The sequence below is a fragment of the Vombatus ursinus genome, unplaced genomic scaffold, assembly GCF_900497805.2.
Source record: "Vombatus ursinus unplaced genomic scaffold, bare-nosed wombat genome assembly UNPS02014779.1, whole genome shotgun sequence".
Classification (NCBI taxonomy): Eukaryota; Metazoa; Chordata; class Mammalia; order Diprotodontia; family Vombatidae; genus Vombatus; species Vombatus ursinus.
Window position 1 is genome coordinate 61,492,645 of NW_020954557.1, and position 26,649 is coordinate 61,519,293.

General features: G+C 37.8%; 1 protein-coding gene across 1 annotated transcript in view; it reads left to right on the forward strand.

Moving 5' to 3' along the window:
- LOC114045675 (cytohesin-interacting protein-like) overlaps positions 1–18,602 on the forward strand; it is a 44,419-nt gene extending 25,817 nt beyond the window's left edge. The window contains exons 7-8 of the mRNA XM_027865766.1: positions 12,459–12,525; positions 16,356–18,602. Of these exons, the coding sequence (XP_027721567.1) occupies positions 12,459–12,525; positions 16,356–16,831 (543 nt within the window). The 3' untranslated portion in view covers positions 16,832–18,602. The remainder of the gene's footprint in view (positions 1–12,458; positions 12,526–16,355) is intronic.
- Positions 18,603–26,649: the final 8,047 nt, after the last annotated feature.

Here is a 26,649-nt window from a genome sequence, read left to right on the forward strand (position 1 = left end):
TTATACAATTGACTGAAATGTACAGATAATGCAAAATTTGATTACATTTTTTGATTTACAAAAATTTTTGACTCAGTAGGATAAAATTCAGCTTTAAAGGCTTGCTTCCAATAAGGATTCTCATGCCTCTGTAAAAATCACTCAAGATCCCTTGATGAATGAGTTGAGTTAAAGCTGTTCTGTGACCCTCTGATTATTAATGTCAAATGAAGCATAAAACATTGAGATGTGTGCTTACCAAAGGTATTCGCCACTAACATGGAGGATGTCCTACACAAAGTCATAATGGAAGAGGGTATTTTTATAAATTATGAGTCCTTCTATAGATTCTTGCTTGTGGAAAATATTGTGCTGATCTTCAAGAACTCCAGAATTCTGTAGTACCTTCCAGAGGAGCTCGGTTATCCTTCTGTATGCAAATGACTCCCAAACCTACAGGTTCACCCCTAATCTCTTTCCTACAAACTAGTCCTGCATTGCTAACTGTCTGCTGTATAGCTCCACCTTGATTTCCCATCAGTATCTCAAACACAACATGACCAACAATGGAACTTTTTACATTTACCCTCAAACTCATACCTCCTCTAAGCATTTATACTTCTGGTGGTCAAGGGCACCATCATTTGTCCAATCATCTAGACTCAAAACCTTGAAGTGATTCTTAGTTTTTTCCTCTCTTTCAGCCTCTAACTTCATTCAGCTTCACATCATGTCTAATAATCTTCCATGTTATGTCAGTTAAACTTCAACTACATCTCTCATATCCTTTCCTTTCTCTCTATTCTAACACCCTAACCCAGGTCCTCATCATCTCTCATCTGTACTATTTCAGAACTCATGCATTTCCCTGCTTCTTTTCTCTAGTTACTTTTTTACACAGCTTCCAAATAATATTTGTGGTACTGGTTTGACTGAGTTACCATTTCTAGTCAAAAATACACAACTTTTTGTTTCTAAAATAAAATGTCTTCTCAGCATTTAAAACCTTCTACAATCTGACTTCAATTTACCTATTTTAATATTTTTTAATTTCAAAATTAAATACTATCCCCACCCCACAGGTATTTCCATATACATTACAGAACACATGAGGGGATTGGATATAAAACTGTGACTTTCTGTTTTATACTACATGTGCATGTGTATTTTGTAAGTTACTTCAAACTGCGCTGATTATACTTCCTTCTGAACCTTTTTCTCTTCTGTGAATAAAAAATATTTTCAATAGTCCTTTTGTGGGTGGGCATCACTCTTGCTACACTAGTGTATTCTTTCTTTTACCCTCCCTTCTCTTTCTTTTAAAACCCTTAGAATAGAACTAGTCCACCCTGAAGTTCTCTGTTTTATTTATTTAAAGCCTTCATACCCTTTAAAGATATTAAAGTTATGAAGGAACATATTTTACTTCTCCTGTTAGAATGTTTGTACTGTATCATTATATAGTTCCTTCTAGTAGCTTAAATAAATTGACCTTTCTAAGTTTCTCTTGATTCTTGTATTTACCTTTCAAAGTTCTTATTTAACTCTGGCCTTTTCATCAGGAATGTTTGAAAGGTCTGTATTCTATTAAAACAGAGGTTTTTGAACTGGGGGCTGGGAATTTTAAGAAATATACATTTTGATAACTTTTATATAATTGATTTTCTTTGTAATCCCAAGTATTATATTTTATGCGTTAGAAATATGATTCTGTGAAGGTATCCATATGTTTCACCAGGTTTCCAATGGGGTCATTGACACAAAACCAGTTAAGAATCTCTGTTTTCATTGTCTGCTTTTTTCCCCAGTAGAATTCTATTCAGTTTTGTAGGATAAGTTATTCTTGGTTGTAAGCCCCTATCTTTTGGAATGCTGTATTCCATGATTCTTACTTATTTTGGTAGATGACAGGTCTTATGGGATTGTGAATCTGGTTACTTGATACTTGAACCCCTTTCAGGATAATTGCAGTACTTTTTCTTTTGATATGGAGGCTCTAGATTCTGGCTATAACATTCCTAGGACTTTCCTCTTGGGGGTTTCTTTTGGGAGGTCATCAATGGATTCTTTCCATCTTCACTTTGCCCTTGGTTCTAATAGATCTAGGCAATTTTTGTTTATGATTTTTGAAACCTAGTGGCATGGTTTTTAGGAATTATAATGATTCTTAAATTGTTTCTCCTTGACCTGTTTTCCAGGTCATTTGTTTTTATATTACATTTTCTTATCTTACATTTATTATGATTTTATTTTATTATTTATTATTATTATCTTATTCTATCTTACATTTTCTATTTTTTCATTCTTTTGATTGTTTTTTAAATAATTTTTGCCATCTCATGGAGTCATTGATTTGTTTGGCCAATTCTGATTTTCAGGGATTCCATTATTTGTTTAGGGTTTCCTACTTTTCTAAGTTATTTATTCTTTTCCTATTCTTTCTTCCCTAGGTTTTATTTCATTAAAAAATGTCTTGCTGCATCTTTCCTCTCATGTCCATGTGGAAAATTTGTTTTATACTAAGTCACTACTTGCATTGGTTGTCGAATTCCTCTTTCTTGGTTGGAGTTTTGGTTATCTCTGGAGCTACTTTTTTCTAGTGCTCTTTGTCTTCTTTAGTTAATTTGCCTCTCCAGCCCTTTGTTTTAGGGCCAGTCTTCACCTCCTGCAGTGCTCTGGTGAGGTGATCAGCCTCACTTGATCATCCCCAGTCTTTATTCTCGCACTGACTTCTGCCTTCCTGTGTAGGGCTACTCTGGGTCTTTGAGGTTCAAAACACTGCATCCTCAAGGACCTCTGAGGTGCATTAATACTCTGTCCCTCCTGAAAGTATTCAGTATTTTCTACTTTATATGTGTGTGTGTGTGTGTCCAATACATAGAATGTAAGATATTCTAAGGCAGTATGCTTGAGCATTATGTAGGTAGTTAATAACTATTTGTTTAATTGAATTGAATTGAATGAGATTTATGATTACTTGAAAGAGATTGACTTAAGAGGAGAGGAAAGGAGCAAGCATTTATTAAGTGCCTACTATGTGCAAAGCACTTTATAATTATCTCATTAGGTCTTAATAACAACCTTGTTAGGTAAGTGGTCATATGATAATTCATTTTACACTTGAGGAAACTGAGGCAGACTGCAGTTAAGTGATTTGTCTTGGGTTACGCAGCTAGTAAATGTCCAAAGCTAAATTTGAAATCAAGTCTTCCTGATTCCAGGCCCACTGTCCCACCTAATTGCTTAACAGTGTTGTCCAGATAATGACAAGTCTTTTTAAGTTAGTATATTAATTTATATATCTGATATGCATTCTCAGTTACAGTGACATTGGCTAGGAGAATAAGACATTATCTCTTGGATCTGAGAATTTTCTCTAGCTTTCCCTCACTGTTGACCTCCCTGACTTCCTTCAAGCTCCAACTAAAATCCTACTTTCTATAGAGAGCCTTCCCCATCCCTTATTAGTTCTAGTACCTTCCATCTGTTAATTGTTTCCTATTCATCCTGTATATAGCTTGCTTTGTATATATTTGTTTGCTTGTTGTCTTCCCCATTAGATTATATGCTCCTTTTGCCTCACAGTGCCTGGCGTATAGTAGGTGCTTAATAAATGTTTATTGATTGATTGAATTCAGATCAGAATTGAATAAAAGGAATAGAGTGACTGATTTCCATTTGGGAAATTGCACAGAGCATTTGTGGAGATGATCTTTGGATTCTTTCCATTGATACTTTGTTTTCCGTATCTGCAAATTCTGGGCAATTTTTTTCTTGCATTATGTTGTTCAGGTTTAGTGACTTTTAATTTTCTTCTGGGAGGCCTGTGAGCCTTGAGTTGTCTCTAAAAATACTTTCTCTGAGATCAATATATTTTGCTTATATAGAGATTACATGCTTTAAAAATTATTAAATTCTGCTTCTCTTCCACTTAATTGTCCTTTATTTTCCATATATTTGTATTCCCAATTAGTTGTTCTCTCTTCTCTTATGAGAGGTGTACCATCATGGATTTATGTTTTTTTAGTCTGTGAACAATTTTGACTGTACAGACCATAAATGTTGCCATTTGTTTCCTTTTAATTTCTCTCAAGATTGGAAACATCTCTTGTTGCAGATCCAAGCTTTTCTGGGCATTTATAGGGTTCTATGTTTCATTAGGTGTTGACTTGGTTCCCTTTGTCCTGTGATATTTATTTAGAGAGGTCTGTGGTTTTTTAAGTATCTGTGTATTTCCCCTGCCAATTTATCTGCTTGATTTCTAGATTTGTAACCAAGTTTTCTTCCTCCTGAGACCTTTGATAGTTTTTGTTTCATTTCATCATTATTTTATATCCTTCACTTTATAACCTCCAAACTGTCAGCCTTTTTCAGTGTCTGGGAATTCTACGAGCATGGGACAGGCTCTAGCTGGACTGCAGTCCCCTTTCCTTCAGGGCTGGTGTAGTTTTGAATACTGGTGCCCTGTCCAAATTTTTTCTGTTACTTAGTTCTGTGGCTCAGTGTGCCTGCCATAGGCAGAATACAACATCTCCATCTTCTTCAGTTAGTTGAGCAGAGTAGAGGTCTAATAGATTTTGCCATACTATGGCAGGGTGTGAGCTGGGCCAGGTTATGCTGGCCCAGACTGCAGTAATGGCAGCAGTTAAATTGCTGAGTGGGCCCCACAGCATAAGCTGGTGGATTTGGACCTGTGTCTACTGGAGCATGGACCCTGGGGGAAGGGATGAGGGTAATGTGTAGGTATGATGAAGACTTAGTTTGCTCAGCTGATAATTGATGAGGCTGTTACCTTTTTTAGGCTTCTGGGTCTATGGAGACAGCTGCAGCCATTCAACTTATGGTGCAGGCTTCCTCTTTTGAGAGTTTCTTTTTTAGTTAGCAGGGACTGGAGAAAATACCTGGTCCATTGTCTTGTTGGTCAGGGCACCAAGCAAGAAGTTGAAACAGTGCAGAGCATTTTTGACTCCAAGTAGCTTCTATAGGGGAAAAATAGCATCCTTTTGGTGCAAATATTTTCCCAGCGATGTTGTATGTCAACACAGTATGAAGAATGAAAGTGGCAGGTGACCCAAAGGTTAAGGGAGAGGGGCATGGTCTTTGCAAGTAAGCTGTCACAGATCTCCAATGATTACTTATTTACAAAAAAGTTGTTTAAGGAATATTATTGATAAAATAGGTAGAGGAGAGCAAGGGATAATAGGTAGATAAATTCAAGTACAGCAATGATACTCTCAAAAGGTTAAAATACTTGTCGCCAACAGCACAGATTTGTCAGTGTCACCCCCCCCCCATCAGTTTACTTCAGTGGCTTCCTATTGCCTCTAGAATAAAATATAACACTTCTCTTTGGCTTTTAAATCCTTCTACAACCTGCTCTCCATATATATTTCTTTTTTAATTTATGGGATCATTTCCATAACATAGTATAATAAAAAAGATGATTGCACATGGAAGTGCAAATCTGTTACGTGCAACTTGCTGTTCCTTTTAAATATATAATAAAAGTTATTGTGTATTTCTTTTTTTCTTTTTTCTCCTTTTTTCTTCTCCCTCCTGTCCTAGAGATGGCTACCATTAAACACAAATAGGTATATGTACAGACACATATACATATATGTATAGATATATACATATATTTATATGTAAAATTATTGTGTACATACTTCTATTTATTAGTTCTTTCTCTGGATGCAGATAACACCTTTCTTCATAAGTTCTTTATGGTTAATTTGGGTATTTGTAATAGTCAAAATGACTTATTCACTCAAAGTTGTTCTTAAAGCAATATTGCTGGAGTGGAGCCAAGATGGTGAAGTAAAAGCAGTGACTTGTTTGAGCTCTCCCCCAAACCCCTCCAAATACCTGTAAAAATGACTCTAAACAAATTCTAGAGCAGCAGAACCCACAAAAAGACAGAGTGAAACAAATATCCAGACCAAGACAGCCTGGTTGGTTGATTGGAAAAGTCTGTTGCACCTGGCTGGGAGAGGAGCACAGTTCAGCATGGGCCATGCAGACAAAGACCAGGACTCAGTGAACCTAGAGCAGGCCTCAGGGGACTGAATCAAGGGGAGCTGTGGCTGTTTCCAGACTTCTCAACCCACAAACACCAAAGACAACTTAGAAGGTCAGTAGGAAAGGTCTGTCAGACCACAGTGAGAGAGGAGCTTGGTCCAGCCCAAGTCCCAGCACAGCCCCAGGGCGGTGGCTGCTTCTATAGCTCTCAGCTCACAGACAACAGGGGGTATTGAGCAGCTGATCAGAGGGGGATTGAAGGGATCTTTCTCGGTGCTGAGGCAGGATTCTCTTGCTTTGCCCCTGCTTGAATCTGAGTTGCAGTTCTGGGTGGAGGTCTTTGGGCAAGGAGGAGCCCTGGCGTGGTAGAGCTTGTGGTGGATGGAGAGGGAATCCTTCTCACAGTTCTAAGACAGAAAAGAGTGCTTGTGGTCACTCATAGACCAAAGCACAGGCCAGGAAAGGAATAAACACCTCACCTTTGATCATACCACCTTAGAAGAACAGAAAATTTACAGGTCCCTGAAAGTATCTCTGAAAACAACTGCACAAAACCCCTGAAGCTTGGCACAGTACATTCTTCATACTGGAAGCAGACACCTTACCTTAACAAAGAGTTTAAAAATCAAATAATTGGCTGAGATCATGAGCAAACAGCACAAAAAAGTCAGAACATAGAATCTTACTTTGGTGAAAAAGAAGATCAAAACATACAACCAGAAGAAGACAACAAAGTCAAAGCTCCTACATCCAAAGCCTCCAAGAAAAAATATGAATCAGCCCCAGGCCATGGAAGAGATCAAAAAGGATTTTGAGAAGCAAGTAAGAGAAGTAGAGGAAAAACTGGGAAGAGAAATGAGAGTGATGCAAGAAAACCATGAAAAACTAGTAAACAGCTGCTAAAGGAGACTGCAGAAAATACTGAAGAAAATAACACCTTAAAAATAGCCTAACCCAAATGGCAAAAGAGGTCCAAAAAGCCAATGAGGAGAAGAATGCCTTAAAAAGCAGAATTGGCCAAATGGACAAGGAAGTCCAAAAGCTCACTGAAGAAAATACTTCCTTAAAAATTAGAATGGAGCCAAATGGAAGCTAATGACTTTATGAGAAATCAAGAAATTGTAAAACAAAACCAAAATAATGAAAAAATAGAAGACAGTGTGAAATATCTTATTGGAAAAACAACTGATCTGGAAAATAGATCCAGGAGAGTTAATTTAAAAATTATTGGACTACCTGAATGCCATGATCAAAAAAAGAGTCTGGACATCATCTTTCAAGAAATTATCAAGGAAAACTGCCCCAATATTCTAGAACCAGAAGGCAAAATAAAAATGAAAGAATCCCCCAATTACCTTCTGAAAGAGATCCCCAAAGGAAAACCCCTAGGAATATTATAGCCAAATTCCAGAGTTCCCAGGTCAAGGAGAAAATATTGCAAGCAGTCAGAAAGAACAATTCAAGTCTTGTAGAAACACAATCAGAATAACAGATTTAGTAGCTTCTATATTAAGGGATCATAGGGCTTGGAATATGATACTCCAGAGGTCAAAGGAGCTAGGATTAAAACCAAATATCACCTACCCAGCAAAACTGAGTATAATCCTTCAGGGGAAAAATGGACGTTCAGTGAAACAGAAGACTTTCAAGCATTCTTGATGAAAAGACCAGAGCTGAATAGAAAATTTGACTTTCAAATACAAGATTCAAAAGAAACATGAAAAGGTAAACAGGAAAGAGAAATCATAAGGGATTTATTAAAGTTGAACTGTTTACATTCCTACATGGAAAGATGATATTTATAACTCATGAGACCTTTGTCAGTATTAGTGTAGTTGGAGGGAAAAATATATGGATAGATAGATAGATAGATAGATAGATAGATAGATAGATAGATAGATAGATGATAGCTAGATGGCACAGGGTGAGTTGAAGATGAAGGGGTGATATCTAAAAAATAAAATTAAAGTGTGAGAGAGAATTATACTGGGAGAATGAGAAAGAGAGAAGTAAAATGGGGCAAATTATCTCACATTAAACAGACTAGAAAAAGCTTTTACAGTGGAGGGGAAGTGGGGGAAGGTGAGAGAGAATGAGTGAATCTTATTCTTGTTGGATTTGGCTTAAGGAGGGAATAACACACACACTCAATTGGGTATGGAAATCTATCTTACCCTACAGGAAATAGGAAGGTAGATTGGGGGAAGGGGTAATCAGAAGCAAACACTTCTGAGGAGGGACAAGATCAAAAGAGAGAATAGAATAAACTGGGAGTGGGATAGGATGAAGGAAAATATAGTTAGTTTTTCACAACATGACTACTATGGAAGTGTTTTGCATGACTACACATGTGTAACCTGCATCAAGTTGCTTGCCATCTCAATGAGGGTGGGTGGGGAGGGAGGAAAGGAGAGAGTTTGGAACCCAAAGTTTTAAAAAACAAATGTTAAAAATTGTTTTTACATGCAACTGGTGAATAAGATACACAGGCAGTGGGGTATAGAAATCTTTCCTGCTCTACAGGAAAATAGAAGGGGAAGGGGATAAGAGAAGGGAGAAGTGATAGAAGGGAGGGCAGATTAGGGGAAGGGCTATTCAGAATACATGCCATTTTGGGGTAGGGGGAGAGGTGAGATGGGGAGAAAATTTAGAACTCAAAATCTTGTGAAATGAATGTTGAAAACTAAAAATAAATAAATATATATATTTTTTAAAAATCCCATCTCTCACCTAAAAAAGCAAAACAAAACAAAAAAGCAATATTGCTGTTACTGTATAAAATGTTCTCCTGATTCTGCTCATTTTGCTCTTCATTATTTCATGCCGGTCTTTCCATGTTTTTCTAAGATCATTGAGCTCATTATTTCTCACAGCACAATAGTATTCCATCACAATCACACACCACAACTTGGTCAGCCATTCCTCAAGTGATGGGCATTTTGGAGAGCAATTTGGAATTATAGTATGGCTTTCAACATATCTTTCTAGCCTTACATACCAATTTCCTTTCTGTATTCTACAGTGCAGCTCAGTTGGCCTTCTTGTTGTTTCTCATGCACAGCACTCTTCCTATCTCCACACTTTGCACTGGCAGTGTCCTCACCTCCACTTCATAGAAACCCTCTCTTCCTTGAAGACACAACTGAAGAACTACCTTCTACATGAAGCCTTTCCTGACATTCCCAATCGCCAATTTCTGCTTTCCCTAATTACATTGGATTCCTTTTGTATTTAGTCTGTATATATTTATGCTGTCCATATTTTTCTATGTCCGTGTTGCCTCCCCCGTGAGAATGTCAGCTTCTTGAGAGTAAGGATTGTTTCAGTTTTTCTATTTACATTTCCAGCTCTTCCCACAGTATCTGGCAAATAATAAGTTCTTAGAAAATACACAGGATGTTTGTGATATACACTGATAGGGAATATTCACATAAGTGTGGTCCCAGATCTGCCAAAGAATGAAAGAAAAGGCTATTTCTTGGGTCATTGCTTTGAACAGGGTCAGATTAGGTTCCAGTACTAGGTCACCTTAACTTTGTGTAGCCTGCTTGGGACTGTCTTTTCTATAGTTCAAGGACTCTGTTTGTGGGATAAAGGACCTTAAAAATCTTTGTATGTGAAACCATGTAACTTGCTTTAAAAAAAAAAGATAGAAATTCAACATGTGAATTTCAAAGCTACCCTTTTCAAATCTGTTTTTCTAACGGGATGTTTTTGGAAGTACTGGTCATAGGATCATAGGTCTAAAACTGGAAGTGATCTCTGAGGCTGTTTTTTCTAACACTTTCATTTTACAGATGAAGAAACTGAGGCCCAGGGAGGTTAAGTGACTTGCCTAAGGTCACACAATATCTGATCTATCTTTGTAGAGTTCACTTTTGTTCCATTTTGGGGAACTAATGGAATATGCTGGGCAATAGTTAAGAAACCTAGAAAGCTCTTATTCTGTGCCTTTGGGCAAGTTGCTGAATTTTCAGACTTTCAGTTACCCTGCTTGTAGAAAAAGCCTAAGCATCTTTTGTGATGATCTCACAGCAGTGTTGGAAGTGATAAGTTAAGATTGTGTGCTTATCACAGAGAGTGCTACTAAAGGATGCAGTGGCATGATTATTATTAATGATGTCATCATTATCATGTAACTGTTTCTTAGTTGAAGATTTTGGTCCTTTCCTTAAAACTGGAGAAATATGTCGATACTGGAATATTTCACAGAAAGTCAGGGAGTTGATGTATGTGTATGCAGGGAGTATGTCAGGGAGAAAGTCAGGGAGTATATATATGGAAGTCAGAGTCAGAAAGATGCTTTTCATTTCTGTATCAATATAGGAGTTTAAGTCACACGTCGTCTACAGATATTGCACCAAGGCAGATACAAGGTCTGCAGAGAAGAGGAGAATTTAGAGACAAATTAACCAGAAACCTGGATAAAACTAGAAAATTCTCTGCAGCTTTTTAAAAAAATGCTTTATTCTTTTTTTTCTTTCAGTTTAAGCAATGCCTTATGTTTTATTGATTGACCTACAAAAACTGCTGAGTCCTAGTGACTGGAAATTTTTAAAAAATCTAATTAATCTAGCTGGCAAACTCTGGTCTGCTCTATCTGGTTAGTAAAGCCAGAAGTGAGAGGCAGTATGGTGTAGTGTATGGCGGGTCCCACCTGTCGATTCAGAGAGATATGACTTCAAGTTTTGCCTCCTCTGACACACACTAGCTGTGAGATCATAGGCGAATCCTTGAAATTCCCAGTAACTCAGGCAACCCTTTAAGACTGTAAGAGACTCTTTAGCTACAATTTAATTGCCAGTCTGCATTACTGGAGGCAGTTTCCATACCAGAAGTTCCTCTTACCAATGAAATCACAGGTTCAAGATCAAAAAGCAAACTGCAACTTCCCCCAGTCATCGTTTGCTTCTTCCGTTTGTGGTGCCCTACTCTATGTCAGGAGGTGAAAGGGTAAAGGCTTGTGGCGGTGGAGTTTCTCTCTATGGGGGTGGGGCAGTGGAACACGTGCCATGTGGGCCTCACATGCCCTAGGACTCTGAGCATGACCTCCAAGTGCAGCCGGTGCTGGACTGGCAACAAAAGCTATGATTCAGGGAGTGAGGCAGGCTCATAGCCGCCACTGTCTTAGTCCATAAAGAGCTAGAAATGAACCAAGCCAGGCCTTTTATTGTTTTGATTAGCAAGAGCGCAGTAGCTACATAGTATATTGGCAGACACAAGTACTCCTGTAAAATATGTCACTGTTGAGTTACCTGACATTGAGAAATTAAAGTTGATTAGTGTGCAGAATCTATAGAAATTTGGAAATAAGCTTAGTTGCCTTTGGCAGATTTTATCAACTTCTTTGTGTGAATTCATCCTTTGCCCCTCCTTTTTGCTTTCTGCTTTTTAGTCTATACCTCCCCTCATACATATTTTGCATAAAAATGAGTCTTTGGTACCAACATGACCTTCATATCATTGTCACATGTTTTCATGGGCCAAAATATGACATCCCAAAACCCATATCTCATAATTTATTTAACAATCTTTGCACATGCATGGGGTGGTTTTACTGAAAGAAAGTTACTTATCTAAAATAAAGATCTAGCTGGTAATATTGACAGTTACACGTATACGTATACACACCAAAAAAGGAGGAGAGGGGAGAAGCTAATTCCAAAATCCTACTTCCTTGAAGTAAACTACTGCAGGGTAATGTTGCAGAGGAAAAAAGCATTGGCCTTAGAATGAAAGAATATCAGTTGAGGTCACCAAAGTGATCCTTCTAAAGTTTGGGTGTGATCATGTTACCCACCTACTCCCTAATTCTGAGGATCAAATAAATTCCCCCAATGGCATTTAAAGGTCTTCAGAACCTGGTTCTATCCTAACTTTTCTTCCTTATTACACATTACTCCCTCTTGTCTACTGGAATTTATCCTTGATCCTTCGTGGTATTCCCCACGTGTGAAACTCCCTTTGTCTTTGTACTGGTTGTTTCCTTTGCCTATAATGGATCTGCTTCCACCACTTGGAATGCTTGGTTTCCTTCAATACTCAACTTAAGCCTTTGTCCTAGCCCCTACCCCCACCTCTACCAAAGGTTACCTTATAATTGTTTTGTATGTGTCTGGCATATACTTCTACATGTGCGTGGTGGCAAGCCTCTGTAGAATGGAAGTTCCTTGAGGACAGGATGTGTTGAACTTTAGTGCTTGAGTCCTCAGTGGCTAGCACAAGGCCTGTCTTAAAGCAGTGTTATTAAATGCTTGTTGATTAAGACCCAGTTCTGTCACTTGATAGCTATGTGATCCTGGGTGAGTCATAGGGCAAGTTAATCTCTCTGGTCTTAGTTTCTTCATCTGTAATATTAAGTCGATGGTATGACCTATAATGCCCCTCTGAGCTCTATGTCATGTGATCCTTCAGAGCTCTTCACTAGCTAGTAACTTCTTTTTTTTTCTGTTTTCTTGCAGCAAACCTTGAGAGAAAAATGGGTGGAGTTCCGAGCTTTGCAGTTACAGGAACAGCGCCTGCTTCATGGTAAATTCTGGTTTCCTGCTCAGAAACCACAGTCTCATCTCATTATTTGCACAAGGCCTTCAGCAGGAATTGATGCTAAAGTGTTTTAAGGTCATTGTCATTTAAGGGAACCTTACATTAGCACTGATATCCCTTCCCTAACATGCACATTTTTATATTAGAGGCAGATGGATAGCAACTTGGAAAATTGTCTTCCATTCCTGACTCTTCAGTTACTCAGTTGTACACCTGGGAAAATTTGTGGATAGTGTTTCTGTAGGTCATACATGACACTTAGACTTGAGGGATTTACCTTTTTTATCTTTTGTTTTTCATGGCTTCCATTCAGGGAAAAGATGGAAGAATCCTAAGTTCATGGAAAGCTAGATTTGGAAAGGACATTAGAAATATTATGTTGCATTGGAAAGAGCAACATATTTTGAAGTAGAAAACTTGGGCTAAATTATGGTTTTGCTATTTACTACCTTTGCTATATTAAAGCTAGGTGACTCAGAGGATAGTGAGCTGGGCCTGGAGGCAGGGAGACCTGACCAACCACAGACACTTATTAGCTTTGTTACCCTGGACAAATCACTTAACCTCTGTTTGCTTCAGTTTTCCTGAACTGTAAAATATCGATAATAATAGTAACTACTTTGAAAGTTTTTTGTGAGGATTAAGTGAGGTAATATTTGTAAAGTGCTTAGCAGAGTGCCTGGAGCTATATAAATACTTATTCCCTTTCCTTTGGGCAAGTTTCTTGACTGAAAGTCCTTTCCATTTTTAAATGCTGTGGCCAGTTCTAACCTTCCCCATAGTCACATGAGAAGTAGAGTTAGGAGGTAAATCCAGGTCTTCAGAGGGTTTTCAAGCTAATGAACACTTGGTTGGTGAGTTATATTGTCAAGAGGATTCTTATTCAAATGTGTTGCACCAGATGGCCTTTTAGGACCCTTCCAACACTTAAGGTTTCTGATTCTGGTCTCGGTTACTCTTAAGTCAGTTGTTTGCTTCATTAGACCTTGCTGTGGCTGTCAAGACAGAAACAGAGGGAGAGAACTGACAATGTTGGAACACAGCTCTTTCATTTCCTGCCATTTTGTACTTTCAGAACAGGAAAGAGCCAGTTTAAGAACAAGTTGTGAATTTGATGTTTCCTGGGGCTGGTGTAGGTTTGAGGAAAAAGCTTGTCCAGAGAGCTGGTTGACTCAAACCACTACTTGTGGGGGTGTGTGAATTTCAGGTAGTGTCTTCCTCAAGTAACATTCTATAAAGGCCAGATTCAATAGTCTAGTTTAGAGTCTGTTGATAGTCTAGTCAAGTTTCTACCCTTTCCTTCACTCAGCCTTACCAAAGTGATCTTCCTCAAGTGCATGTCTAATCATGTCATGCCCCTCACTACAGTGGTTCCTGCTTACCTCCAGAATCAAATATAAAAACTTCTTTTTGGCTTTTAAAGCACTTTATTACCTTGTCCTTTCTGACTTTTCTGGTTTCCTCACATTTATTCCCTTCTTCTACTCTATGATCCAGTGATGCTGGCTTCCTTGACATTCCTTGATAGTCCTTTCACACAACATTCCATCTCCTTCATTGACTGTCTCCCTTGCCTGGAATTCTTTCCCTCCTCTCCTCGGCCTTGTAGCTTCCTCAGTTTCCTTCAAGTCCCAGCTAAAAGTCCACTTTCTAAAGAAGACTTTCCTAAGAGCCTTCCCTTTGTTGGTGTTCCCCAGTTTATTTTGTATCTATTTTGTTTGTACATGATTTGCTTGATGTAGATGCCCAGAACTATGTTTCTCTTTTAAATTCATTCAATCATTCAATTATTCATATAGCAAACCTTTATTTATACATACATATGTGTGTATATCCATATATATGTAAAATTTGTTGTTTTTCAGCCATTCAGTAATGTCCCCATGGACTACACGGTCGAGGGGGTTTTCTTGGCAAAGATAGTGGTGTGGTTTGCCATTTCCTTTTCCAGTGGATTAAGGCAAACAGAGGTTAAGTGATTTGCCCAAGGTCACACTGCTATTAAGTGTCTGAGGCTGGATTTGAGCTTGAGTCTTCTCTAGCTCTATCCAATGAACCATCTAGCTGCCTCACTTATACATATACACATATGTCTGTATATATATATATATATACACACACACACACACATATATAGATATATGCATGCATATATCTATATATACACATGTACATACATATATGTATATATACATGCATACATATATACATGCATATATATTTAGCTTCAGAATATACTATATTATTTTTGTGCAGCAGATTTCCCTAAGCAATTATGTTTTGTTTAAGTGGATATTACAATTAGTTTCTATTTTCCCATGGGTAGACTTGGCTCAAAAAACATGTTGGGTATGAACTAAAATCTATCTTGGTAGTAAAAATGTGAGCATAATCTATATGGGAACAGTTGAGAACTGATTCTAGCTTATTGTCTTGGCTACACCTTTTATGAAATGAATTCTATTAGAATGGGAATAATTTCTTAGTTAAATATCTTTACTCTGAAGTACCTAGCCAAATGGCATGTATGCTATGGGTACTCAGTGAATATTAAGTGATAATGTTGAAACATGAAGTATATATGCCCAAAGATAAATTGTGGGTGTCTGTATGATTTGCATACTGGGAGAGACCCTAGTACTGTTTCTCTTTCAAATCCGTTCATTCATTCATTCATTCATCAATTCATTCAATAAACCTTTGTTCATTGTCTATTATATGTAGCACTACTGTACTAGGCAGAAAGAGGAAAATTCAGGAAAAAAGAAGACATAGGCCCTATCCTTAGAGAACCGATAGTCTAATGAGATGATATGTTACAAAAATAGTAATAATAGTTTGCCTTATAGTGGTATAAAGTTTATAACATGCTTTCCTTACAACTGCCCTATTAGGGGGAAGTATTTTCTCTACTTGACAGGTTAAATGACTTGATCATGGTCAGATAGCTAGTAGTTGTTTGAAGATCAACATAAAACAAAATAAAATATTAGTACATAAAAAGAATTTGAAGTGCTATGACATAAGATGACTTCCTCTGTGTGTGTGTGTGTGTGTGTGTGTGTGTGTGTGTGTGTGTGTGTGTGTTGGGAGAGGGTGGAATTTCAGAAAGGACCACCTTGAACAAAGATTGGGTGGAAATAAAGCTCAAGATATTTATATCACCACTGTTTATATCTGCATTTTTTTTTTTTAGCAAAGCTTCATAATTATTAGGACATCAGTGCAGATGGATGATATTCTGTATATTCCTTAATGGGTTTTCCAAGAACGGAGAATTCAAACTTTCTAAAGTTAGGAACTAATAATTAAAATTTACCTATTTACCATCCTGGATGGTTATGTGCTCATTGTGGACACTTGAATGAATGAACGAGGTAACTTCAAAGCCTAATTTGAATATTTGCATTCCTCTGGGCAGACTTTTAAAGGACCACTCACCCAAGACACATTATAATGAAAAATGTTGATTTTTTGTATTTTTCTTCTTTCTTGTTTTTGAGAAATAATGGCAGGTTGAGGAATGGTCATTGTCTTTAGGATACAATAATAACCTGACGTAAAGGAAAGTCTTGGATATGGAATAAGATGATCTGTCTCTGATGCTTACTAGCCATGACCTTAACCGAATCCCTTCATCTCTCTAAGCCTAAGTTTCACCTACAGATTACACTGACGCTCCCTACTTCACAGGGCTGCAGTTCACTACAGAAATCTGAGTTGTTATGGAGGGAAGCTGGGTTTTTACCAAATCTGTACGCAGAGGGATTTCATAGCCATTCCATATGATGACTGGCTTATTTTCTTATTCTTAGGCGATGTAGTTGACAGCTCAGGACTGGAAAGTTTGCAATCAGAAGAATCTTTAGCCGAAAGCTCATCGGGACTGGCTGCCACTTACCAGAACCGCAACAACCGCCTTTCCAGTGAAAGCAGCTGTAAGAGCTGGTTGAGCTCCATGACTATGGAGAGTGAGGATGGTTACCAAACGTGCATGTCTGAGGATTCGTGCCAGGAAGCCCTGAGCCGGCAGACGAGCATGGAGGATGAGTGTTTTTTCCTCAAGGATGGCGAGATGGCGCTGAGGAAACCTTCCACCAGGAGGAACAGGAACATCAGTACTGCTAGCAGCGGCTCCATGTCCCCCTTGTGGGAAGGTAGTGGCACCAATTTAGTCAGTGTGTTTGGGACTCTGCCACGAAAAAGCAGAAGGGGAAGTGTTCGGAAACAGCTTTTGAAATTCATTCCTGGCCTGCACCGAGCAGTGGAAGAGGAAGAGAGCCGATTTTGACAAGGGAGGAGCCCTTTTCCAATGCGCTCATCCCACAAGGAGTGGCAATGATGAAAACGTGTTGGACCATCCGAACTTCAGCTCCACCCAGCTCAGTACAAGTGAGGAGATGGCTTCGGAAACTGACATGGGACCTCAAGGCAGAAGTGGCCCTTATTTAAATGATTCATCTACATTTTGTTGCTGTTGCTGTTGTTGTTGTTTTAAATTGTTCTTCAACCAACTAAATTTGGAAGGGACGTGAGTCCAGATCTTCTCCTTACTACCTGGGTGACTTTGGGCAACTCACTTAACCTCTCTGGGCCTTTTATAGATGAGGATCTATTAAATGAAGGGGTTGTACTCGATGACTTTGATTATCCCACTTAAATAAATTGTTGGGGATAGACTTGGTTATGAGAAAGTGTATGCCACATCTGATGTTGCCTATGTAAGGAAAGGAATATTTATTATCTAGATTGTCCATGTGAAAAATAAGTTTGAGACTTTTTGACTCAAATTAGAAAAAAATGGATGCCTCAAGTAATATGACTGCTTGGAATATTTTTTCCACAGGCTTTTTAGTGGGTTTGCCTAAGACCAAAGTGCAGTCTGGAAATGCTTTAAAATCAAGGAATGTCAAAATATATATTTAAATGTATAAATTTATAGCAGATGTTAGAGACCAGTAATTCTCCATGCTGCTGAGGGACAGAATAAGAGAAGATCATTAAAGATGTGTCAGGCCAAATTCAGCTTGGGAATCAGGATACACATTTCCTGACAAAGGGGGTTATCAAGACTTGAAATGGGTTGCTGAGGGTAATTATTAGTTTTCCTTCACACGAAACCTTTAAAAACATCAGAGATTCTTATCTCCCAAGGCTAGTTCAAGTGTGCTCCTTCCTGAGGATGGAATAGGGATTGGATCCCTTGGCAACATACCTAGGTTTTGTGATGATTTTCTGTCCATTGTCCAAAAGGCCTAAGAATTTTATCCCAAGACATTTCTCCCTGTCACCTCCCATATTCTAGCTGTGCCTTTTTGAACACTCTTCTGTGTTTACTATCCATCAGGGTGCACAATAACTTAGGCTTCATAGCTCCTGGGATGAAGGTGATTGTTATTTTCACCCTGGAGTAAATCATCTGAGCTACCAGTAATAATCCTTCAGTTTTTCAAATATTACATATTTTTGTGAGGGAGGGGGAGGGAAAAGGGAAAGAGGAGTTTGCAGAGTCCATGTGGGTCTACTACCAGACATGAATAAACTTCAAAGATAATTAAAAAGTTTTATAATTTTGGGGAAACATTGAAAATTTATAATTTTCCTAAAGGGAGAGCAAGCAGGTAGAGTTAAGAAAAACTGATAACATTTATAATTAAAATCTTTTCCTACTGTGGTATTAAAAAAGCTTTTCCAAATTCATAGTAATATAGAATTTATGTGAAAGAAATGTATAATTGGCCTTCCAATAAATATTATTTGATACTGCTTTGGTGATACCAAGTTTTCATAGGACACTCCCTTGTACTATTATGCTACACATAAGGAAGGATTTAAATATACAGGTTTGGGGTATTGCATAGACATACCATCTTTAGTTATTATTCTCTATTTGGGAAAAAAAAATTATGTGGAAAGAAAGTTCTGATTGTTTCTGTTATTCTGGACATCCACTAGCAAGTTTTCTGACTTGTTCATTTTGAGGGCAATTGATAGCCTTATTTCTTACCAATAAATTATGCTCAGTACCAACATTTTGAGAGATGATGCCAAATAAGTCCAAACTGAGTCTGTTGTTTTTCTCTAGATGTAATTATTTCTCTCCAGGCTTGCGATAGACCAATCAGACTAACTGCTGGTGCAAATGAATGCAGTATTTCAAGTTAATCGTACCCCTCTAAGAGCCAGTAGAAATAAATAAGCTTTATTTATTTCAGGAAAACTGAATTTAAAACCTCATGCATCTTGATAGCTGCTTCATGAACAACTCACAGGAAATCTAAAAATCAGCCCCCAAATAATCAGCATTTCTGTGGACCTTACCATACCCTTTAGGAAATACAGAATATCAGCAATTAAAGGCATAGCGAAAAACACATTTTGTCACTTTACACAAGACAGGAAACCAAAAGTTGTAAGTAGACATTATGAGAACCTGGGCTAATACATGGGAAAGGAAGACTGTGGGCATGACTTAACCAATATCTCTCTCAGGTCTCAATTTACTCCCCTTTTGATGATGTACTCCATTTTTGAGGTCCCTGGGTCAGTACTCAGAAAATTTCTGTTTCAGAGCACCCTAGAGTAGTGAAAGAATTCTCTTATTGCTTAGGATATCAAATATACTTTTAAATTACCAGAATATATCTAAGGGGATGAAAATCATGACATACACTAGTTTCACTATAGTCTATAATCATTTCAGGCTATTATGACTCCAGTGGCCCACTGTGGTACAGAGGTAACCTTGGGTTATAGAGGGATATATGGAAAGAGATCATAAGCAAGTCCTACCAAATTAAAAAGCTTTATGCACAGGCTGATTGATGGACTGTAGGCCTTTTTATCCAAGCACCGACTAACTGAGGTTAGAGAGGCCAAAGATGAGGATGGCAACTGGGTGATGCATTTTTCTAGCCATAACCAATCTTTATGGCCATTTGTGAGGTCACAGAGCCATAGATTTTGAATTATAAAGGAACCTAAGAATCATCTTCCAGTTGCCTCATCTTACATGTCAAGTGACTGAGGATCATGGGTTTAGAGCTGGAAATGACCTTGGAGGCCCTCAAGTTCAACCCTTTCATCTTACAGATGAGGAAACTGTGGCCCAGAGAAGTTGAGTTCCATTCATTCACTCATATAGAAAACATTTATTAGATGCCTACTATGTTCAAGGCACTATGCTACAAAGCAGAACAGTCCCCGCCCCCAGTGAAATGACATTCTACATGGGGGTTGGGGATAGAAAATTACATATATAGCTATGCCAATAAAAAATACGTACAAAGTAGTTTGGGGCAGGAAGGGAAAAGCTGTCCCTGATGTACAAAGTTACAGTCAAGAGATGGAATGTCATGTTTAGGGTAGAATAAGTTGTCCAAGGTCACAAAGGTAGAAGGGGTTGTGATATATGTCAATGAAATCACAGATCCTTTCAATATTGAAGTAGGAGAAAAATTGGAGAGAAGTTAATAGATTTAAGAAGACCAATCTCTAACATCAGGCGGTAAGAACATAGGAAGCAAGGGCACTATTGTATTTGATGCATACAAAGGCCATCATGAAATTTGTAGGCTTTGGGGAAGTGAGGGAAAATTACTCATGATCTAGCTTTTCTAACTGAAATGGCACATTAGATCATTTTCTTTTTCCAAAATATGGTCTACCAGTCAATAGTCAATAAGTTTTTACCAGGTACTGTGCTTAGTTTTGGGGATACAAGAAAGACAAAAACAGGCCCTGCCCTCATGAACCTTACCATCTATGGAGATGACAAGATATAAATAGTTACAAACCAGACATGTACAGAATTGAGAGGTGGTGTCAGAGGGGAGGAAGTATGTCCTGGATAATATCTTATATACAACTTTTCTAGTACAAGGTTTTGTGGGTAACATTCTGTAGCCGACTTATTTATGCCTAACATCTTTTTTTACATCATATTATGGGCCCTCCCACAGGATCACAGATATGAAGCTGGAAGGGACCTCAAAAGCCATCTAGTCTGTTCCTACAGGTAATTCTAGTCATTCAAGGTCAAGAACCTTCTTGAATAGTGAAGTGACCAGATCAGACTTGTGTTTCAGTCATATCAATTTGTCATTGTTTGAAGGAGAGAATGGAGAATCATGAGACCAGAAGCAAGGAGACCAAATAGGATGCTATTGGAAAAGTCCAGATAAAAATCATGAGGATATGAATTAGGGTGGTGGTAGAAAGGGACAGATGTGAGAAATGTTGTAAAGGTAAAATTGGCCAGACTTGGCAACTCATTGGATATGGGGTATGGAGGAGAATACAGAATTGAATATTATTCTGAGGTTGCAAACTTGAGTGACTGGAAGGTGATGGTACTTTTGACAGAGCTAGTACATTTAGGAAGAGGGGTCAAATTTTGGGGAAAGATAATGAATTTCATATAGCATAGGTTGATTTTGAGATATCTCTGTACATCCTGGTACAAATCTACAGCAGGAAGTTGGTGATATGGAATTAGAGTCCAGGAGAGATGAAGTTTGGATATATTAATTATGGGTTATTAGTGACTAAGGTTAATATACAGATTATATAACTGCCCTACTAGGTTGGGTAATATGGGTAGTTATTTCCATTTGCTGGCTTAAACTCATTTTGATTATATATGACAATAGATTAAAGTTGGTCATAAATGCACTAAAGGCACTAAATGACCCAAGAATGCCTAGTCAATTTTCCTTACAAGCCAACTCCAGAGCCTAGCAATGACAGAATGTGAAGCTGACCGAAAGACATGCCAGTAAAGGGATGAAAGTTTCTTAATAGGTAACCCAATGCCTTGCCTTGCCTCCTATTTAGGAACCCTAATTCAAGTGAGTGGGAATACTCAAGCTTCATCCTTGCTTCTTTTTTATGATGAGAAATTATATATGGAAGCTAATGATTTTTGCTCCATAGGTGTACGGTTCTACTTGTAACTAATTGCTAGTGTTGTTAATGGAATGGCTTCTTTCACTGAGAGAGAGGGTAAGGGAGAGGGAGAAAGATAGGGAAATAGAGAGAAAGAGAGAGAGAGAGAGAGAGAGAGAGAGAGAGAGAGAGAGAGAGAGAGAGAGAGATTGAAAGGAGGGGAAAAAGAATGAAGAAGAAAGGGAGAAATGAGAGAAGAGGTGATTTCTTCAATGCTCTGAAAATAGGCCTGAATATATAAGCTAATTTTGGCTAGATATAACTGGCTCTGAAGACACTGTTGTCATTTCCTGACCATAGTCTATGACACTGATCTTGAGTTTCAGAATTACAGAGACTGCTACTGATTAAAAAACAGGATGTGGGTGGGATTGTTAAGCATACGACTTCTTCGACTTGAAGTTGGCCAAACTGTAGTTGGATAAATGTGTATGTAATTCTAAACCTTATAATGTGCAGTAAAAGTAGTTATTATAGAGGGAAAGCTGTTTCTGAACTTTATTGTTAATGCTAACAAAGGTTTAGCATTTTAGTTCTCTGTACTTACTCAACATTAGTGAGGGTAGTAAGTACAGATAGGATTTTGTGAGTAATATGGAAAATGCTATAAAAAGAATTAAGAAAAATACAAGGAACCTAAAAGAGATCTGTGCAGCAGCACATCCTTTCATGAATGTTTAAAGCCTCCTATCTTAAAAGATAATCTAATCATAGAATTATAGGGTTTAGAACTGGAAGCAAGGGTGTGAGACAGCCAGATGCAGCCTGAGAGCTGATTGTTAAATTTTCAGTGAGCATTTATAGTTTGGAAATCAGTAAACACCAATAATTAGAACTTTATTTATTGTTTTGTTAATTGTCTAGGTTTAAGAAAGTGATGGAGAAAATATTAATGATGCTACTTAAATTTTGAAGAGCTGATTTTTAAATATTTTCCATCACACTTTGGCTGGAAGGGACCTGAGAGGTTTTCTTGCCTAAAACTTCATTTTATTAACAAACAAACAAAACAACAGAGAGCTGAGAGGTGCAGTAATTTGTCTTAGGCCACACAGTGACTGAGTTTGGCTTTTTGACTGCAGATTATAGTTATGACTAGAGCATACCAGGGGTGGGGAAACACCAAAAAGGAATATTCACCCAGGGTACACCTGGCCCACAATCTTCTTATGTTCATACTCCTGCATAGATCATTTTTTCCCCAGTTTATCTTTAAGTCAAGCTACTTTTTCCCTTTCTTCTGCTTCCTCTCCTCAACTTCACTTTCCATCTTTCGTTGTCTTTCTTATCCTTTCTTTTTTCCCTCCCTCTATCCCCCATATCCCCTTGTCTTTCTCTTCCTCCTGCCTGTCTTTCCATATTAATTTTCTCTTTGCTCTCCTTTGGACCAAACATTTGACAGAAGACGGGACAGACAAATGAGAAGAAATGAGGATAGAAGAAGTATTACTGGGAAGGGAAGAAAGATTTTAGTGAGAGAAATCTGAAGGGATCAGGGTTCAGTTTAGATAAATTAATAGGATAGATGTAACAGCTGGGGAGAAGGAGCGTGGTGATGCCTAAATAGCAAAGCATGGGAGGAAGAAAGTGTGGGTAGATAAAACAGAGCATTTGTGTAGAAGGTGAATATATGTGTAGTCAATATTGATTGTATACACATATATGACTATAAGGACATGCACACACATATTTGTCCTTATTGTCTCCCTTCACCACCAAGATAAGCTTAAGAGTAATGATTGTTTCATTCTTTGTATTTACATCCCCAGTGCCTGGTATGATGCCTAGGATATAGTATGTCTTTAATCAATACTTCTTAATTGATTGATTAGAAGTAGGCACCTAGAACTGGAATATCTGGATGAAAGGCATTGGGGGCAAAGAAAAAACAGGGAAATTAATTGAGACAGGAGAAAAGGCAGAGTGGACTCAGGAAGAGAAATTTGTAAAAGGTAGTGGCAGGATGGAAAATACCAATGATGAAAAAGATTAGGGGAAAGAGATAGAAGAAAATATGGTCAGGGAAGAAGATAAAATATAGAAATTTGTACTTGTTTTAGTACCTGAGTCAGAGGTTTGCCAAAATATACCAAGTAGGACCCAAGGGGGCTAAAAGGATTAATCTAAGTCCCTAAAGTAATTGGTGGCAGTGTATGGGCAAAAGCACCAGACAGCTTAAAAAATGGTTTCAAGGAGTGGCTCTACCACATGCTAGCTTTGTGATTTAGATCAACTTTGTGCCTCATCTTTAAAATGAGATTAATGGTACTAAATACGTCACAGAGCTGTTGTGAAGAAAATGCTCTATAAAGTATAAATTCCTACATTAATGTGAACTCTTAATATTAATATGAGAGGCAACAGCCTTGAAGCTAAGGGGACTGGGTTGAAATTCTGCCTCTGACCCATATGGGCTGAGTGACCCTGGACAACTCATTTCATTTCTCCATGCTTCAGGTAACTTCCTAAATCTGTAATTTGCAGAGAAGATGCCCACCTTCAGTGATAGAGGACATCCTCACTTGGGCTTTCTTCTTTTCAATGAAACCACAGGTCCCCCCAAAAAACCCCCAAAACCACAGGTCCCATCCTAGTCTACTCTCCCTGTTAGTAACTTACAGCAAGGAATACTGATACTGGGGCAGCTAGATGGCACAGTGGATAGAGCACTGGCCCTGAAGTGAGGAGGACCTGAGTTCAAATCTGCCCTCAGACCAAACACTTGACACTTACTAGCTGTTTGACCCTGGGCAAGTCACTGAAACCCAATTGCCCTTAAAAAAAAGGGAATACTGATACTGGACAAGTCTGGTTCCTCAGTCACCTAGCTATACTCTTAGCTTTCTAAAATAGGAAGTTTGAAAATCCTGGGGAAACATCCCTATTTCATGTAGACATTTTCCTTTGGGCAGAGGATGGAAGAGACAACTAGAACATTCATTGGGCTTTTCAGTTACACCCTCACAGTTATCTTTTTTTGTATCAAATTTAATTCAACAAATGTATAATAAATGTGTATTAAGTCCAAAACACTTTGAATACAAAGGACAACAAGTCTACTTAGGCTTTACTAGTAACAGCTAGCTTTTACATGATGATTTAAAGTTCATAAAGTATGTAACACATATGATCTACTACTGTCCTCACAACTCTGTGAGATAGCATTATGCACATTTTTTTTTGCTTCTTTTGTTGTTAGGAGGGGAGGAAACCTGGAGGGGCAAGCCCCCTAAGTCCCAACTCTGGTAGTGAGTGTATTATGGACATATCCATGGATTCTTTGATAGGTACTGCTGCCAACCAACCAGAGAGATGTAAGAGGTAGACCCCACATTTATTAAAACACTTTAGCATATTTCAAAAAAACATGGAAAGATTTACATGAACTGATGCAAAGTGAAGTGAACAGAACCAATAGAACATCGTACGCAGTAGCAACATTGTATGGTGATGTACTGTGAATAACTTAACTACTTCCAGCAATACAGTGATCCAACAATTCTGAAGGACTTATGATGAAAAATGCTTACTACCTCCAGAGAAAGATGGAGTTTGCATGCAAATCAAGGCATATTTTACTTTTATTTACTTTCTTCGTTTTTTTTTTTCATTTTTGTCTGTGTTTTTCTTTCACAACTTGACTGATATGGAAATAAGTTTTGCAGGACTACACATGTATAACAAATTGCTTTGTTATATATCAAATTGCTTGCCTTCTCCATGAAAGGGGAGGGAAAGAAGAGAATTTGGAACTCAAAATTAAAAAAAAAGTTAAAATTTGTTTTTACATGTAATTACAAAAATAAAATATTTAAAAACAAAAAATACAATATTCAGCATAGGTTTAGAGTTTCTCAGTTAATTCTGAATAAAGAACAGAGATTTTCTTAGTTACATCAGAGATAAAGAAAAACAATACAGTTTTTGAATTTATGGCCACAAAAAAGGAAATGAGAATCCAATACTGCTCAAGAGGGAAGATTTACTTTACCCAAATACAATTGTTAGTTTTATATTTCAATGATAGGCTTATGAAGTTTATACTTCAAAATGTACTTGGAAAGTTTATAGTGAGCTAATTGAGAGGAAGGAGGTTTACATGCCAAAACTGATGAAGAGAAATCATGTCAGAGCTGATTGGGGATTTATCAATAAACACAGAGAAGGAGGTTATCTGGGAATTGCAGTTACTAAGTGAGTATTATAAGTTTCTTCACCCCTTATAGGTTTCTTATCTCAGTTAAAGGATTTGGAATATCAGCTGTTTCTGGGCAATAGTTTATAGTCTGAGACAACAATTCTCAAAGTTTAGTCCCTGGACCCTGGGAGTCCCAAAGACCCTTTTAGGGGGTATGAGAGGTCAAAACTATATTCATAATAATTCTAAGATTTTGCTTGCCTTTTTCACTCTCATTCTTTCATGAGTATTGCAGAGTTTTGTAGAAGTCACATGACCTGTGAATGAAAGATTAAGCTGAAACATGAAGACTGAGTTAATGTCTCATCCGCAGAATTATATCTTTGCCTTACAAATGGATGAATCTACAGATGTGGCCAGACTTGCTGTTTTACATGTGTTCATCTGGTATCAGCACTAAATAATCATAGAAGAAAATCTTTTACGTCAATGTTTGGCAACACAAGCGATGCTGAAATATTCAGTGTTGAATAGCACTTTTAAATCTCATGATTTATCCTGGAATAACTGGGTTGGCATTTGCAGTGATGATACAAAAGCAGTGGTAAATAAAATTGTTGCTACATCAAAATGAAACATGGGACAGTAGGTGGCACAGTGGATAGAGTGTTGGGCCTGGAGTTAGGAAGACTCATCTTCCTGAGTTCAAATCCAGACTCAGATACTTAATCAGCTGTGTGAACCTGGGCAAGTCATTTAACCCTGTTTACCTCAGTTTCCTCATCTATAAAATGAACTAGAGAAGGAAATGGCAAACCACTTATTTATCTTTGCTAAGAAAACCCAAAGGGGTCACAAAGAGTTGGACATGACATAAAAATGACTAAACAACAACATGAAACAAGACGGCAGCACCAAACTATACTGGTAGCCATTGTATTCTTTGCTGCTACATATTCAAAGCTAATCAATCAATCAATCAATCAATGCCAGTTTCATTTAATAATGTCCTTGATTAAGCAATA